This window comes from Cyprinodon tularosa, unplaced genomic scaffold (genome assembly GCF_016077235.1).
Source record: "Cyprinodon tularosa strain WSP-4 unplaced genomic scaffold, ASM1607723v1 ctg139, whole genome shotgun sequence".
Classification (NCBI taxonomy): Eukaryota; Metazoa; Chordata; class Actinopteri; order Cyprinodontiformes; family Cyprinodontidae; genus Cyprinodon; species Cyprinodon tularosa.
In genome coordinates this window covers 1,031,079-1,046,522 of record NW_024038210.1, presented here as the reverse complement: position 1 = coordinate 1,046,522, position 15,444 = coordinate 1,031,079, and the positions used below count along the sequence as shown (strand labels likewise).

At 39.3% G+C, this 15,444-nt stretch overlaps 1 protein-coding gene across 2 annotated transcripts in view; it reads right to left on the bottom strand.

The window, feature by feature from the left end:
• Positions 1–15,444, bottom strand: part of rcan3 (regulator of calcineurin 3) — a 75,802-nt gene that overhangs the window by 38,627 nt on the left and 21,731 nt on the right. The window contains exon 1 of one of the 2 annotated variants that reach the window (XM_038278164.1): positions 198–476. The exons of the other annotated variant lie outside the window; for it this stretch is intronic. Coding sequence (XP_038134092.1) covers positions 198–284 — 87 coding nt within the window. The 5' untranslated portion in view covers positions 285–476. Of the gene's footprint in view, positions 1–197; positions 477–15,444 lie in introns of those variants that run through there. 2 annotated transcript variants of the gene reach the window in all.

Genomic DNA, 15,444 nt, shown 5'->3' with positions numbered 1-15,444 from the left:
TTGGAAAGCTCCGGATCCCATTGATAAAAAAATCCTCGTCTGGGGGGGAAGGGGGGTGCAATCAACGTCACCGAGGCATGCATAGAGTTCTATAGGGCAGCATGCAGTGGTCGGATCTGAGGGACACCTCTGCACAGCAGCAGAGCCACAGAGCAAGGGCAAAGAGACGATTGTAGGATGTAGGAGTCGGACCCTACCTGCATTTTGTCTGATGTAAACACCTCGATGTCTACCTCGCAGGCGATGATGGTCACCATCTCCAGTTTCATATTTATGGATGGCATTCCCCTGTGTGTTTGGTAGGGGGGAAAAAAAGCGCAATGGAGCTGAAAGTCTGCTTGCTCCTCTCAGAGAAGCGCTCTCCTTCCAGGGGCGCGTCGGTAACGTCCAGAAGGTTTGTCCGGAGGGGAAGCTGCAGCAGCGGGGCTCCTCTCTGCACTGAAGCGCTGCTCAGAGTGATGTTGCAGCAGTCGGACAGATCTCACTCCCTCCCCTCCCCTCCCCGCTCCACATTGACGTCATTACCAGCATTACGTCCGTCGGGTTTTACGCCACTACTTTCTTGCTTGCTGATGGACGATCCGTGCAGAGCGCACTGCAGATTTTTTTTTTTTTCGCAGTTCAGTTTATTCTGATTCTTCCTTTAGGAAAACTGTTTTATTTCCACAGTCTGTCACAGGGAGACGTCTCTCAAAAAGTTATGGGGAAAAAAAAAAAAAAAGAAAAATGCACATGGGCTATAAAAATAGTCCCGCAGAGTCATTCATCATTTTTGCTTTGAAACAACCAGGGGCAAAGAAAGAAAACTAAAAAGTAATCCCACCATTGAATGTAAGAATCTCGCCATTCAACAACAACAAAAACAAAATAAAATTAGCCTAATTGGGATTTTATGTGATAAACCAACATTTGTTTACAAACATAAATCTAACATAAAAATCACATCCTTTTAGTTTTACTCCAACCTTTACAGCAGGTTCTAAAACTTTATGATTCCTTGTTGGGGATGGTGCAACTGAAAGGTGAAAAATAGAATAGAATTCAACTTTATTATCGTTGCACTGTCACAAGTACAAAGCAACAAAATGTGGTTTGCATCAATCCAGAAGTGGATATAAATATAATTACAGGTGTATGTAAAAGCAAAAAGTTATAGTTAGGGACAGTAAAAAGTTGTGTATAAATATGAATATGGGAGCTACATGCACAGATTATACACAAAAACTCTTTTCTTTTAATTCTTAAAGGCACACTATGCAACATTTTTCAGTTAATTAATGTGTTACATAACATTTTGGATGATTAAATGAGTCATTTCAGGTTGAACAAAGGTATTCTCGGCCGCCCTGGTGGTCTGTGGGGGAAATACTGCACTTGCAATTGCAGGAGCACCGACCCGCACCCACAGGCTCAGAAGTCTCGCGAGAGTCAGTCTTGCTTTACGGCGAGAACCGCTACACCCCCCAGTTAAAAGCATTCTCGTTGCTAGCACAGTGGCGATATTTGTGCAGTTATGCTACGTTCACGCAGCAAAAGCAGCAAAATCGTGTCTGCTGCTTCATTTTTGCTGCTTGTACCAGTTAGTTCTGACGCGCGGCTGAAGCAGCTTTGCTGCTCTGGCTGCGCAATGTGTGTCTGACGCGCGTTGGGCGGAGCTTCACTATCCTTTCTCTGCCTTGCAGCTATATTTGCTGTGATCATTTGGAATAAAGTAGTTTTAATATGTGTTTAAATGAGAAAATACACCTGAAAACGTAATCAGTGCAGTCACTTCATTCAGATTATTATCCTGCCTTCAATATTTTTTCTGTCGGAGCCGCTCAGACCCCCACATACCAGCGGTGCGCCGACAGAAGGAATCCCTTCATCAGCAGCCTCTGGCCGGGTCGCCTCCTCGCGGTTCACCGCGGCAGCTGGTAGGTGTTTTTCATCTAAATAATCGAAACTGCAGGCAGCAGGATAATAAAAGCCAACATATTCTGCCGGCAAATTTCTGCATTTTAAGTTAATTTAGGCGTCAATAAACTGTTTAAGAGGAGTGATCATAGCCTCTGATCATCAGCTCTGTGTCTCTCTCCCTGCGTCAGATGATTAAACGCGCCTGACGCGCTGCTTCAGCTGCTCAGACGCGCTGGGCCTGCTGCTCAAAACGCGCGTCAACCATTGACTTTGCATGTAAACTCGCTGCTTCTGTCGCGCCAGCTGCGGTGTGAACGCAGCATTAGTCATTCGTTGCGTTCGCCTGTCTGCTAAGCTCAAAACAACCGCGCCTGGCTTGACGGAGAAACCAGGAGAACAGCTGTGCATATTTACGACAGTGCACTTTTACTTTTGCCCTCTGGGGGGAGCCTCGCTGGAAAATCAACACCGGTTGCATAGTGTACCTTTAAAGGAAAAGACAGGTCATGTTCAGAACTCAAACTTCAAACTGTACTTTAAATATAATAATATAATATAATATAAATTAATGCATACTGTTCAATAAATGTTAATTTTTTTTTTTTTTAAAGAGTAATTTTCATTTGAATGTGCTTTACTGGAGACGTCCATGTTTGTCAAAGAACACTACCTGCCACAGTTTGTGACGTCACGGTGCAGTATCGGCTGTTGAGCAAGTCCCTGTGCTGTATCCAATAGACCGCAGTTGCTTAGGGGCCTCCGACCTCTTAGGGGCCTCGTCACTGACACCTGGTTGGCCCCCTACGCAATTGTGGACTGCACCGTATTTATACCGCATCACATGCCAGATTTCAACCTGATGGTTTAGCCGTTTAAATGTGACACCAATAGCAAAGCAGACAGTGGTACTTATAATTACTATGTTAATAACTAGGGGTGGGTATTGGCAAAGAAGTCACGATTCGATTCGAATCACGATTCACATGCCACGATGCAATTCTATCACGATGCATCACGATACTTGAAATATTGCGATGCATTGTGATATTTTCACTGAACACTGTAAGAAAAAGATACAGCCCTTACCAGTGGCTGACTGGCTGGGTGTGATCTGGATCGTGTCTTCAATTGATACATAACTGAAAGCAACTGAATTCATACATAGCTGTATTTATTGAAATTACTTTTGGAGGTGTTGCCATGAAAACAAATACTGGACAGAAATATTACTATCACTGGCATGGACACACCAACAAAAAGATCTAAGGATTCATCAAATTTAAAATAACAAAATGAGGATAATCAGTCCGGACATGCTTATGACACAAAGCAGCAGGCGCCAACACATCCGCAGCGACATCTGCTGGACTGGAAGTTGTATTCCACTTGGTTTGATTGATGTGCGCCAACCATTCATGTATTTTATTTGTTCATTTTTTTTTTTTTTTATAATCGATTCTTGCCTTCAAGAATCGATTCAGTAGATCACAAAAATTAGAATCACGATTCATCGATTTGACGATTATTTTGCACACCCTTATTAATAACTGTGTATAGTTCATTAGACGGTTGGTAAAAATACACTCATATAATATGTTTCAAACCGCAATAAAGATCTTAAAAGAACGATGTGTTTGAATATTTTATTTTTTACAATACGACTTGGAATTCTGGGTAATCCAGAGCAAGGATTAAAACCAATACCGTTACATACAATGTGTTAGCGACAATGGATACCAAAAAGAGTTACTTAAGCGGATTCCAGAAATGAAAAAGCAAAGAAGAGCTGCTGGAAGAACGGAAAAAACTTCCCAAAATAAACACGTTCTTTCAAAGAACCAAAGAGGGAGAGGTGGACGTTGCTGCTACAGTGAGTAGAGATTGGGACCAGGAGATGAATGGAGAGAGCGTGGATGAGAAGGGGGGCTGTGACGCTCAAGGTAGACTGATGAGACTCATTTTACAGCAGAATATACTGAAGTATATCCATGCCTAGTGAAGGTGAAGAATTATGAAATGATGAAGTGTGTATGTATGGGGCACATTTCGGGTCAGTCTACGGCGGCGGCGGTGGGGGATGGGGGGGCACCCAGATAATGTTGCTTACGGGCCTATTGTTGTGTCTTTACGCCACTGGGTGTATCTGGTGTTTGCCACAATGTGCTATTATCCAAGTCATCTTGAATACATTCTTCTTCGAACATATTCTACATATTACGTGCTTTTTCTCTGGCCAGAAGTTCGAGGAGGATTAGGAATCAGAAAGGTGAAATAAATTTTTTTTCACTTTTAGCCGATGTATTCCAACATTCAACTGCCATGCACGTGGGCATTGTCAGTTTCACTATAGCTCTGGTGAATTTCAATGGTGAAATCCTCTGGAAATCTTCAATAATTGTTGTTGATTGCAGAAGTGTCAAGTAGTTCCCATTGATTTTGCTTGTAAAGCAAAGTAAAGAATGGCGCTAGGCTTACCGCACCGTGATGTCACTGCCGGAAGATGTCAGGAGTGAGGTGTTTCTACATTTGGGCAAAAATGGCCGCTCCTGGAGTCAGTGATCACAACAAAAATTATTATTTTTGTTTTTTTACTTATTAACGCTAAATTCATTAAATCACAGTGAACAGATTAGTTTATAGATAATGATCCATTGATTATTCCTTGCTGACCGGACTTTTTTTTTAAAGGGAACTGTGTTGCATTTAACTCAGTCCCCCTTCTTCCCTGACTCTGATCCAGTTCCTTTCCCCTGCTGAAGAAAAGCTTCCTCATACCATGATGCTGCCACTGCCTTGTTTTGCTCAAGGGCTCGTGCGTCCATAGAGATGTAATGTTTTGGTCTTTCATCATACATTGGATTTTGCAATGGCCAGGGTCACTGGGAGGGACTCAGGCTGAAAAGTTTGAGACCCACCTACCCTATACAATAACCAATAACACGCCATGACTCAAGAGTTTTTGTTTTAACGTGACAAAATGTATTAAATTGTAAAGGGTATAAATGGTTTTGAAAGTCACTGTATATAAAACCTGTATATCGACTATAAAAGGTAAACGGTTGTAAAACAGTGGAGTAATGCAGGTGGAATGTTCAAATCGAACTATAACCAAGTTTAAAACTGGACATTTTGCCAAACCGGAAAATACTTTGGCTGGCTTCAGGTATGAAAAATGTTGAAATAAAACAGCTTTAGCTACTCCGCCAAACCTGTTCCATCCAATGAAAGTCTTTTTTTTTTTTTTTTTTGAGGCATAATGACATGCCGCATGTGAAGCTATTAAAGTTTAATGACTTTAGTTGACACAGCTTGATATTTCAGAAAAACAGGCAAACATGACTAATCAGCAAACGTGCTGAAAGCGGTTGATGACACCAACATTTAAAATACAGATGCAGGAATTTTCTTTCTGCAATGACTCAGATGTGAAACCATTTAAAGAACACCTTACAAGTTTAGCTCTTCTAATGCTGGACTGTTGATTTTGGATAAACTGCTTCATTTCCAATAAAGCAGCTGATGACTGAACCACTGCAGCCAGAAACATGTTCCCTTCATTATCCTGTTAATCTGAGTTTCCAATGCCGTGGAGGAACAATCATTCCAAAAATTCCCAAACGCATTATTGCATTGCATAACAATCCGTGTCTTCTTTGCATCACTCAGATCATCTCTCTTACCAGCCCTTCATTTCATAACGATGATAATAATTGCTCAAGCAGCTGAGACAGCTAAGCCTCCATGAGCCATTAATATTGAGGCCCTAAGCGGTTAGAGTTATTTATGTCTGTGTGTGTGTTAGGCTCTGTCCAAAGTGAGCAGACGGAGAACATGAGGAAGATATGTGCAAATGACTGTCCCACGCCTCCAGCAGACGGCCCATCAGTCACCCCAGTTTGGGGAAATCTGCCTGTAAACGATAAAACTGGCCACACATATCATATCTAAGCAAAGCGCTGTCAGATTCTTCCTCTCCAGAGAGAAAATCTTTTAATTTCTTCAATTTACGGCACTGTGAAAAGGCACCACCATGAATGTAACTCGACAGGTTTAGACATTCTTTCCAAAGCTCTCCCACAGCTCATTAATCACGCGCTCAGAGGTAACAAAGCAGTGCCACAGTGTCATCTTTTCTTTTAAATCCTCTCTGTTCTTTTCAGATGAATGTAGTCGAAGGTTCTGGTTATTTATTTATGGCATATCAAAAAGAAATCCTTATATTTTTCTGAAAGCTTAGGGTTGAACAAGGATAGCCAATATTCAAAGTCTTAAGAAAAAGACTTGAGTCAAACAATAGAGTCCTGGTGCATAAAAATTTAAAACATCATCCTTAAAGTTTGCTGCTTATAAATAATCCAATATTTACTTAATGTTATCAAACAGCTTTCAGCTCTGGGGTCTGTTTCATAAAGTAGAATTAAGAAACTCGGACTCAAATCCTCAACTCTGAATTGATCTAGCCTAAAGTTAGGATAGTCTGAGTTTTCAGTATCATAAAAGCTGTGGGAGTTAGTTTAATCAACTCTACGTAGGTCCACTCAGAGTTCAACACGTGCGTAACAAGTATGAAAAGCCATTATCAGTGGAGCCCCGATTCGACAAGTCACCATGACGACAGGCAACGGAAGTGCCGATTTCACCCCGCGGGAACAAGAGATTTTGATGCAGAAATTAAAATTAAAAAAGGAGAATTTTTTAAAAAGACAGAGTGTTCCCCTACTTCCACACACCTGAGGTAAATAAATGCGTGATAAACAGACATCAAGAGTCCTTGGAGGCCACTGCTGAGGAAATGCAATCATTAGAGACACATCTAAAGCACGCCGGAGGGTGTTCACTGAAGAACCTTAATCCACCAAATGTATGGAAAGAATAAGAGCACAAACTATTTTTTAGGTTCAAAAAGTTCTAATCAAACGCAATCATATATTGGATTATACTGCTTTATTTTAATATAAAAAAATATCTCTTGGTGTGTTTTTATAGGCATAGTGTAGTATTTGACTGTGCCTCTTTAATTTACTATTAATTTACATCAGCTGCACTAACAGGAATTTCCAGGTGTTGGTCGCTGTTAAGGTAGTCATTTGTTCAAATGCATCATAAGAACAAAGTTCCCCATGTGGAATTCATCCACTTTTTAACTTCTCCCTACAGTGGCTAAAATATTCAGAACATTGCTTCTACTGACTTCTAAAGGCAGGTAGGTGTGGTTGGTTTTTAATGGGTCCATAAAATAATATGAAAAACAGAAACTGATACTTTTACTGGACTACATTAATGTTCTTAATCTTTTTTTAAATACATTAAATTTTAAGTTCAAAGTGTTAAAAGTTTTTATTCTAAAGAGCCTCCAGGATCCTAAGGCTTCTATTAGTTGTGTAAAGAATTGTGAATGAGAAGAAAAGTAGAGAATGAAGAGGAGGAGGAGGAGCAGCAGGGCTTTGAGAATGAGGCCAGGGAGAAAGAGAAATGCTTCATCATCCTGGGTGATTTATTGCTCTTATCAGGTGGCACAGAAGGGATCAAAGAGATTCATACTGCATTGCCCTGTGTGGCGTGCTGCTGGGAAGGTTCTACCCAAGAACAGGTTGAAAAAAAAAAAACAGACCATTGAGGATTCTTTTTCATTTTGTTAAACTGAGTGTAATTTAATGTCTAGTTCGTGATCTACAGTTAGATTTTAATATCATGAGGTAATAGCTTGAGCAGACACAAACTACAGTTACCCAATGGGAACATCAGTTATACAAAAAACCCCCCAAAACTAAAGAAATAACAAATAAATTGTAAGCGCTAATTTTGGGAACTGAGCTAAATTTTACGAGCCAAACACAGGCCTGATGACAGTCTGATTAAAAATTTATTACACTGGAACCTTTCTAACGACATGAAGCAGGCCGAATGATCTAAACAAAATTTTTGTGTGTAACGAAATTTCATTTTGTACACACTCCGACAATAAAGTTTGTCTACGTGCAAGTAGAGAACAGATGAGGGACGAAGGTCGTGAAACCAACTTCCAGCTGGAACAGCGAGGGCATCATCCAAAGGAAGATATGCTTTAAAACAGATGAAGCAAATTTACTCTGAAAAGGTCCAGGACAGAAAACAAAACAGCACAGCATATTAACCGATGCTGGGCTCACCTGCCCCAGTTATTGAACATTTTATACTAAGCACAACATGTGCAAAATAATAATTCATGGGAGAGTTACCAAAATAAAGACACAGGCCTATCTCACTAAGCCAGAAGATTAAAAACGCATTACAACATGATAATAGTAGTATTATAATATGTTGATCATTTTCTGCTTCGGGAGCAGCTTTCTGGCAGTTCTACAGGTCATTCACAGTCTTACTGGACGTTTGTTGAGCGTCAGTGTCTAGTCTGCCAACGGAATAAAGTTGGGCCCAGAAAAATGAGATATTATCAGTCGACTGTGACAGTTTTATATATTCAAAATTAACGATAGCACAGAAAGTTTGGAAGGGACGCTCAAAGTGATTATGGAACCAGAGTGGTTTCACTACTCCCCAGTTAACCAAATCTTTCCTCATGTGGAGCTCTTACATTTTTCAATCACATTCAATTGCCTACTTGACATGTGTGCAGATATGAACAATTATATTCTCTTAGGAAACGATACTGTGGTATTTTAAGTGCAGTTGCAATACCTCTTTCTGCATAAAATTCAAATGTTTCCGTTTGTACTTTGGTTTGAAATCCTTTAGAAACTTTTTCATTTTTTTTGTTTCTCACAGTTAAAGTAGTATTGTTGACATCTTTAAACAACTAACTTAAAGGTGGTGAAGTAGTTAATCTAATCGAAACGTTTTTAAGATGCCTCCCTTTCGGGTTCGGCCGGGCACGTCCCTCTGGAAGAAGACCCCACAACTCACCCAGAAACAGAGAGAGAGAAAATATATACCGCATCTTCACCTCTACTGGAATGCTTTGGGATGACTATAGGGAGGATTGATGGACAGAGGAATGTATGGCTTCCCCTCCTTAACCAGTTATGATGATCCAGTCTTGGATAAATAGAAAATGATTGTTGGATTAAGTTCAACAAAGGAGGAAAGAAAACAGAAGAGAACTATTCCCTTATGTTTCAGATACACTGCAAACAAATGTTTGTAATAAAGAAATAAATTTTCTTTTATATTTGCTTATTAATTCAATGTTTGACAATAACTAACAACTTGCTAAGGGCTTTAAATGCCTGTTGCACCCTTTTAAATTTGCATTAGGCATGTGCATATATCCAACATCTGCAATATGGATCCAATAGACTGGAGGGGGGGGGTTATAAATAATCAAGCTGGCTTCGGCCTAAGGGAAATAAAATATGAGCAACATCACCCCTAAAGTGCATTTCCTAAATTAGAAATATTCCCTTAAGTATTATCTCTTTGAGCTGTAGCTAACAGACAAGTAGAGCTGTTAAAGCAAGAGTCTTTTTTAATAAATCCACAGAAATCCAAATATATCTCTCAGTTACAGCCGATATATTCAATTCATCAAATTCTTTGGCCAGAGTGAATGTATGTCCTTTACTTTTACTAACGTGTCTCTGGAATAGAAACATTGTAAAATGTTTAAAGAGGCAGAAGGAATGGAATGGAAGAAACTTAGTTATCACAGCATTCGTGACATGCATAAATGGGAAAATAAAAGGCTGGAATGCAGCAGAGATGCTCAGAGGGTGAGCTGTAGCAGGGATTTGCAGGGAGGGGAGGGAATCAGGGCAGTGGATCATCATAGTGCTCCGATTTATGCATCATCGTCGTGCTCACATGCATGCAAATGACCCCTATAACAAAGTGGAAAAATGCAAAAGGAAAAACACTAGGATTATTTTTATTCAATAAAGGAAAATCACTTAAAAAATAAAAAAGTACAAGTCTCATTCAAGTGTTTTATTAAAAACAAAAGCAGAAAATGAAAGTATTAGCATAGTAAAAACTAACTTTAGAGTCAGAGCGCTGTAGAAGGCAGAAACATCGTGCCTATGTTCTGCATAAGGCTGCTCCCAATTACATCTATACAGAGAAAAGCATGCTTCTCCATCTTTTGACTGCAAGCCTCTTCTTACCTCACTTGGCCCAGCCATACCAACTCACGGTGCCAGCGCCAATGCAGCTGCTGTAATCTAGGCCAAGCTATTTATAAAACAAGCAGCCAAGTAAAGGCACAGAGAGCCAGGGGGAGACAGAGGGATGGGAGGATAAAAGAATGTCTACAGGGCTGAAAGACAGATCTACAGAGCGTAGGTAAGGAGAGTAAGTGTGGGGGCGATTGGACAGGAGCAGTGTAGCCATAGAAGGACTGAAAGTATTGAAAAATAGAACAGAAAGAGACAAAAAAAAAAAAAAGTTATAAGTGTGCTTCTGTTAAGCTCAAGAGTCAGCATGAATACCTCAGACTTCAGTCAGCAGCAGCAGAGAGAGATAAACACAAGGGATCAAATCTGCTCTAAAGCCTCGATTGTCTGTTTTCTGGAAGACGGCATAAGATGGGAGGCCTAGGTTGAGATTAGGGCTGCAACAACGAATCGATAAAATCGCTAAAAATCGACTTTTAAAAGCGTTGGCAACGAATTTAATCATCGATTAGTTGTGTCGCGCGATTAATGCGTCATCCGCCGCCGCCGTCATCCCGGGGAAGAAAAAAAAATATGGCGGAGCGAGTCAGCGCCGCAGTTGCAGTGTTGCCAACTCAGCGACTTTTCAGACCCCTCCAGCGACTATTTTTTTTAAAAAGCTACTAGCGACAAATCTGGCGACTTTTTACGGTGTCACTGGCGACTTTTGGAGACTCTTACGTGAAAGCATGTATCGTTCCTACTCTTCTCCTACAGCGGCAGCTGCTGCCGTGGGGCGCCTCCCCCATCCCAACGCCTTTCTCCCTCTCCCACAAGAATCCCTCTCAGCGCTGCAGTCCGAGCCGCAGGATGTTTCAGCGTCCAGACTGCAAATGAAGCGCGCATGCGCCGGGATTGACGGCGCAAATTGATCACAATAATTAAAATAGCCTGCGCTTTGTAAAGTGAAAAAAGTCGTAACATGCAACTTTTGTAAAAACAAATGAACATGGCACGGAAGCACCATGTTTGTTTGGTTTTAAATTGGGGAAACGTTACGTTAGTTTCTCAGGTAGCTCATCTGATGCTTTCCTTACCGTGTTAGTAGTTACAGACAGTGATAAGGTTGGCTACTTATTTTACTTTTAATTTCATTTGAATTAGCTTAAGCAGCGTTTATATTTTCTTTATAAATAAATAAATTTGCAAATTATGAGGGCAAGGCTTTTAAAGTTTAAATCTTCTGGCAAAGATAAAGTAAAGAAGATCCTGCAATTTATGGAAGTAAAGCAGAATAAAATCCAGCAAGATCAGTAATATGTCAATTAATTATATGCCACATTCCCATGTAAATATCTGTCTGTGGAGGATGTGTTTTTTAGCACCTCTAGTTCTCTCATTTTTATTCCAAATACAATTTATAATTTGAATCACAGGGCTATTTTTATCTCTATGGTTCAGTATTTTCTCAAGTAGCAACTTTAACTGCTATACTTTCCTGTCTTAAAAGGCAGAACTCTTCTAGTCTAAAAAAAACTCATTTGTTGAAATGGGGGGGCCTATTGTTTGAACCCCTTAGGGGCTTTAAAAAACAAAAATGTCTCTTTTTGCGCTTTATGAAACAAAATACCCAATATTTTGTGGATGTACAGCTACATTTCTCATGTAAGTTTGTGTAGTTTTAACACAAACATTTATTTTTCATATTGCACCAGTACAGTTAATGAGAAACCTGTACTTGTGTGCTTGTTTGTTCTGTCTAAAATGTTTATTTTGGAATGAAGAGGTTAATATAAAAAAAATATTTTGTGTCCGATTCATCGATTAATCGAAAAAATAATCGGCCGATTCATCGATTTTCAAAATAATCGTTAGTTGCAGCCCTAGTTGAGATGATTTGGTTTCTTTACATAACTGCAGAAACTATATTTAAAATTAGACACACTCTCTGTCCAGTCCTAAAAATATCTTAAATAACCCATGACTTCAAGCACTTATCAGGATTTAACTGTCTTATCAGTTAAAAGAGGAACTGTCAGCATGGACTACAGCTAAAGGTTGGGGCCTGTTTTACTGTGACTTAACTGGGGCCAAAAAATTTTAAAAGATTCACAGATGATTTTAATTAATTTCTTCTTATTAATGTTTTTATACGGTCCTGAAATGAGAGTCATTTCAGGAATAAAGTTTTGCTGAAAATGTTCTTTTTTTTAATATCAGAACTTAAGGTACTTCTGTTTAAAACAGTAAAATAATTCACATCAAGCTTTAAATAGTTTAAAAATGTTTATTGGTTTTTATTTTAATTTAGTTTTACTTGTGATTTTCAATTCCATTTTAGATTTCTTTTTTTTTTTTTTTCAGCAACTTTCGTTTAATTATATTTTTGAAAATTCGTAGATTTAGTTTAGCTTTTATTAGTGTCAGTAATAGTTTGTGTTTTTTTACGTAATACAACTTACATACAGGCGGTAAGACCAATACAATAATAGAAATGAAATCCCAGATAAGGACAGACAAATGCAGCAACACAAATGACTTGACTACAATACCTGCCAACTGCTGGCGTAATGCAGTACAGCGGGGAAAAAAAGCGAAAACAGCAACTGGAAACTAGACCACATATTAAAGGAATAGTACACCCAAAACATGATTAGCCTTCATTTTCTACTCACCCCCATATTGAACAACACTCTGGAGTACTTTTTTGATATCTCAAATGCATCTGAAGATCTGGGAGGCTTCTTGCTGTCTGCTGACATTCAAATAATGGAGGTCTATGGTGCCCGAGGCAGAAAGGTCCATAAAAGTCCACAAAAAAAACGTGTCAATATTCCTCCATACTGCTCGTCCAATGTATTCCAAGTGTCCTGAGTGGGTAGCGTCCACAATTTACTCGAAACGAAGTCATTTAGAATGTTTTTAGAGCATAAACAGTAGTGTATAGGATTTTCTGAAAGCGCGCGCCAGCGCGTTCATGACGCTACGGAAACCGCGGCAGACCAAACCAGATGAAAGTGCGCATTCAGCTCGGCAAAGAACTCATGCTCTTCCTCAACACTGTCCTCAGACATTTTTCTTTCGTTGTTTCTTTCTTTGCACAGGTAAACAGCACATTTCTTCTTCTACCCTTGCATTATCGGCAGCGCAGACGCTGAATGCGCACTTTCATCTGGTTTGGTCTGCCGGCTTCCGTAGCGTCATGAACGCACCGGCGCGTGCTTTCAGGAAATCCTATACACTACTGTTTATGCTCTAAAAACATTCTAAGTGACTTCGTTTCGGGTAAATTCTGGATGCTACCCACTCAGGACACTTTGAATACATTGGACGAGCAGTATGGAGGAATATTGACACGTTTTTTGTGGACTTTTATGGACCTTTCTGTCTCAGGCACCATAGACCTCCATTATTTGAATGTCAGCAGACAGCAAGAAGCCTCCCAGATCTCCAGATGCATTTGAGATATCAAAAAAGTACTCCAGAGTGTTGTTCAGCATGGGGGTGAGTAGAAAATGAAGGCTAATCATGTTTTGGGTGTACTATTCCTTTAATGCATTATGATAATAAAAATAAAGCACATTCTTTTGTAAAGTTAGGATTAATAAGCTTTAATTACAGTTTCAGTTTTTGTTTGGTCTAGTTTTATTTTTATTTCAGTTAAGAAAAATGTTTTTTAATACTAGTTTTTGACATTTCATTAGTTTCAGTTAATGATACCCTTGATTCACACCATACTAATTAGCTCGTAATGACGATGTAAAATCATACTTTTAAAAAAAAAGATGCAGCATTCATTGACTCGTCAACCCATGAGTAAAATCTAGTGCAACCACCTGCTTTTTATATGTAATCATATTAGTAAACTGGCCCACTGCAAACCTAACAGAACTATAGCTGCCTTTTCATTAGCCATCAAACTGCGCAAATTATAATCATTTAGCAAAAATACATTTGCAAAATCTAAACACTGCAATCTTGAAAAACTTTTTAAGTAAATGGATTTTACACTACAATGAGGTGTTTTTTTCTGTTGGATCAAAATTCTTATATTTTGCAAAACTGCAAAGGAAACACTTTTTTTCTCATCACACGTGTCTCATGCAACTAGACCTTACAGCCGTGTAAAAAGACAAAGAAGAAAACCAGAATTAGTCGGAGGATTATGGCGCTGCACATTTGGATTTATGAGAATAATAAGTATTTTCACATTAAATTTGTGACGATGAGCCGTGGCTGAAATATGGAGAAATCTCATAGCAGTGTTTACATCTGTTGCTTCTGTGTTGTTTTCAAGAGTAATGCATGACCAAACGTATTTACATGCGATTTTCTATATTTAATGGAAATGCTGCAATTGCTAAAATTGCTATCTTCAAAATTAGCAGAATATGGACAGCTTTACGCACATTGGTAATGAAAACACAACTATTCTTTATCTACCAAAACTAACAGAGCAGACAAGGAGAGAGTTAATAAGAAAGAAAAAACAGTTAATAGTTTCATAGTTACTCTGGAGGAGCTGCAGAGAACCAGTCAACACTACAAGGATGCTTAGTGTGAGGGATTTCCTTCGAGTCAATGAGTCGATGCCATCAACTGGTTTTCCTTAGATAGAAAGCTCTGAATCAGTATGACTGTATGACCTGGTGAACTGTAAAGTGCCTTGAGATGACATGTGTTGTGAGTTGGCACTATAAAAATAAACTGAATTGAACTGAACACGGTCAACCAGCCTGTGGAGCTGGTGCCTTTTGTATCTCTGCTTCAATCTCCTTGAACCCCAATAAGCCTCGGTAGATGGCCGCTCACACTGAGCCTGGATCTGCTGGAGGTTTCCTTCTGTTAAAATGGAGAATTTCCTCCCCACTGTCGCTACAAGCATTCTTGTGTGAGGGATTGCCTTCGAGCCAATGAGTCGATGTAATCAACTGGTTTTCCTTAGATAGAGTCAATCTGACTGTATGATCTGATTGAATTGTCTCTGTAAAGTCCCTAGAGATGGCATGCGTTGTGAATTGGTGCTATATAAATAAACTGAATTGAATTGAACACGGCAGAATTACGGACATTTCCAAAGCCATTGTTGTACTGCCACAAACCATGTCATTATGTAGAAATAAGGCAGGACAATACTGCATATGGCTGCAAAAACACTACTGTCATATTAGAACATGATGGCAGTAGCATCATGCTGTTGAGATGCTTTTCTTTACAGGTGACAGAGAAGCTGGACCCGTCTTAGTAGGTAGGGAGGAGCCAAAGGACTAAAAAGTTCACTTTACAGAAGAAAATGAAAGGACACAGCCTGTGTGACATAATAATGTTTAGAACAAAGCATTTTAATACTTTATAATGGCTCATAAAGAAAATCCAGATCTAAAAATAAAAGATCTATTCATAAGGTTGGAAAAGGCTACAGGTTTTGAACCAGGAATCAAATTCTCTAGGAAATGTC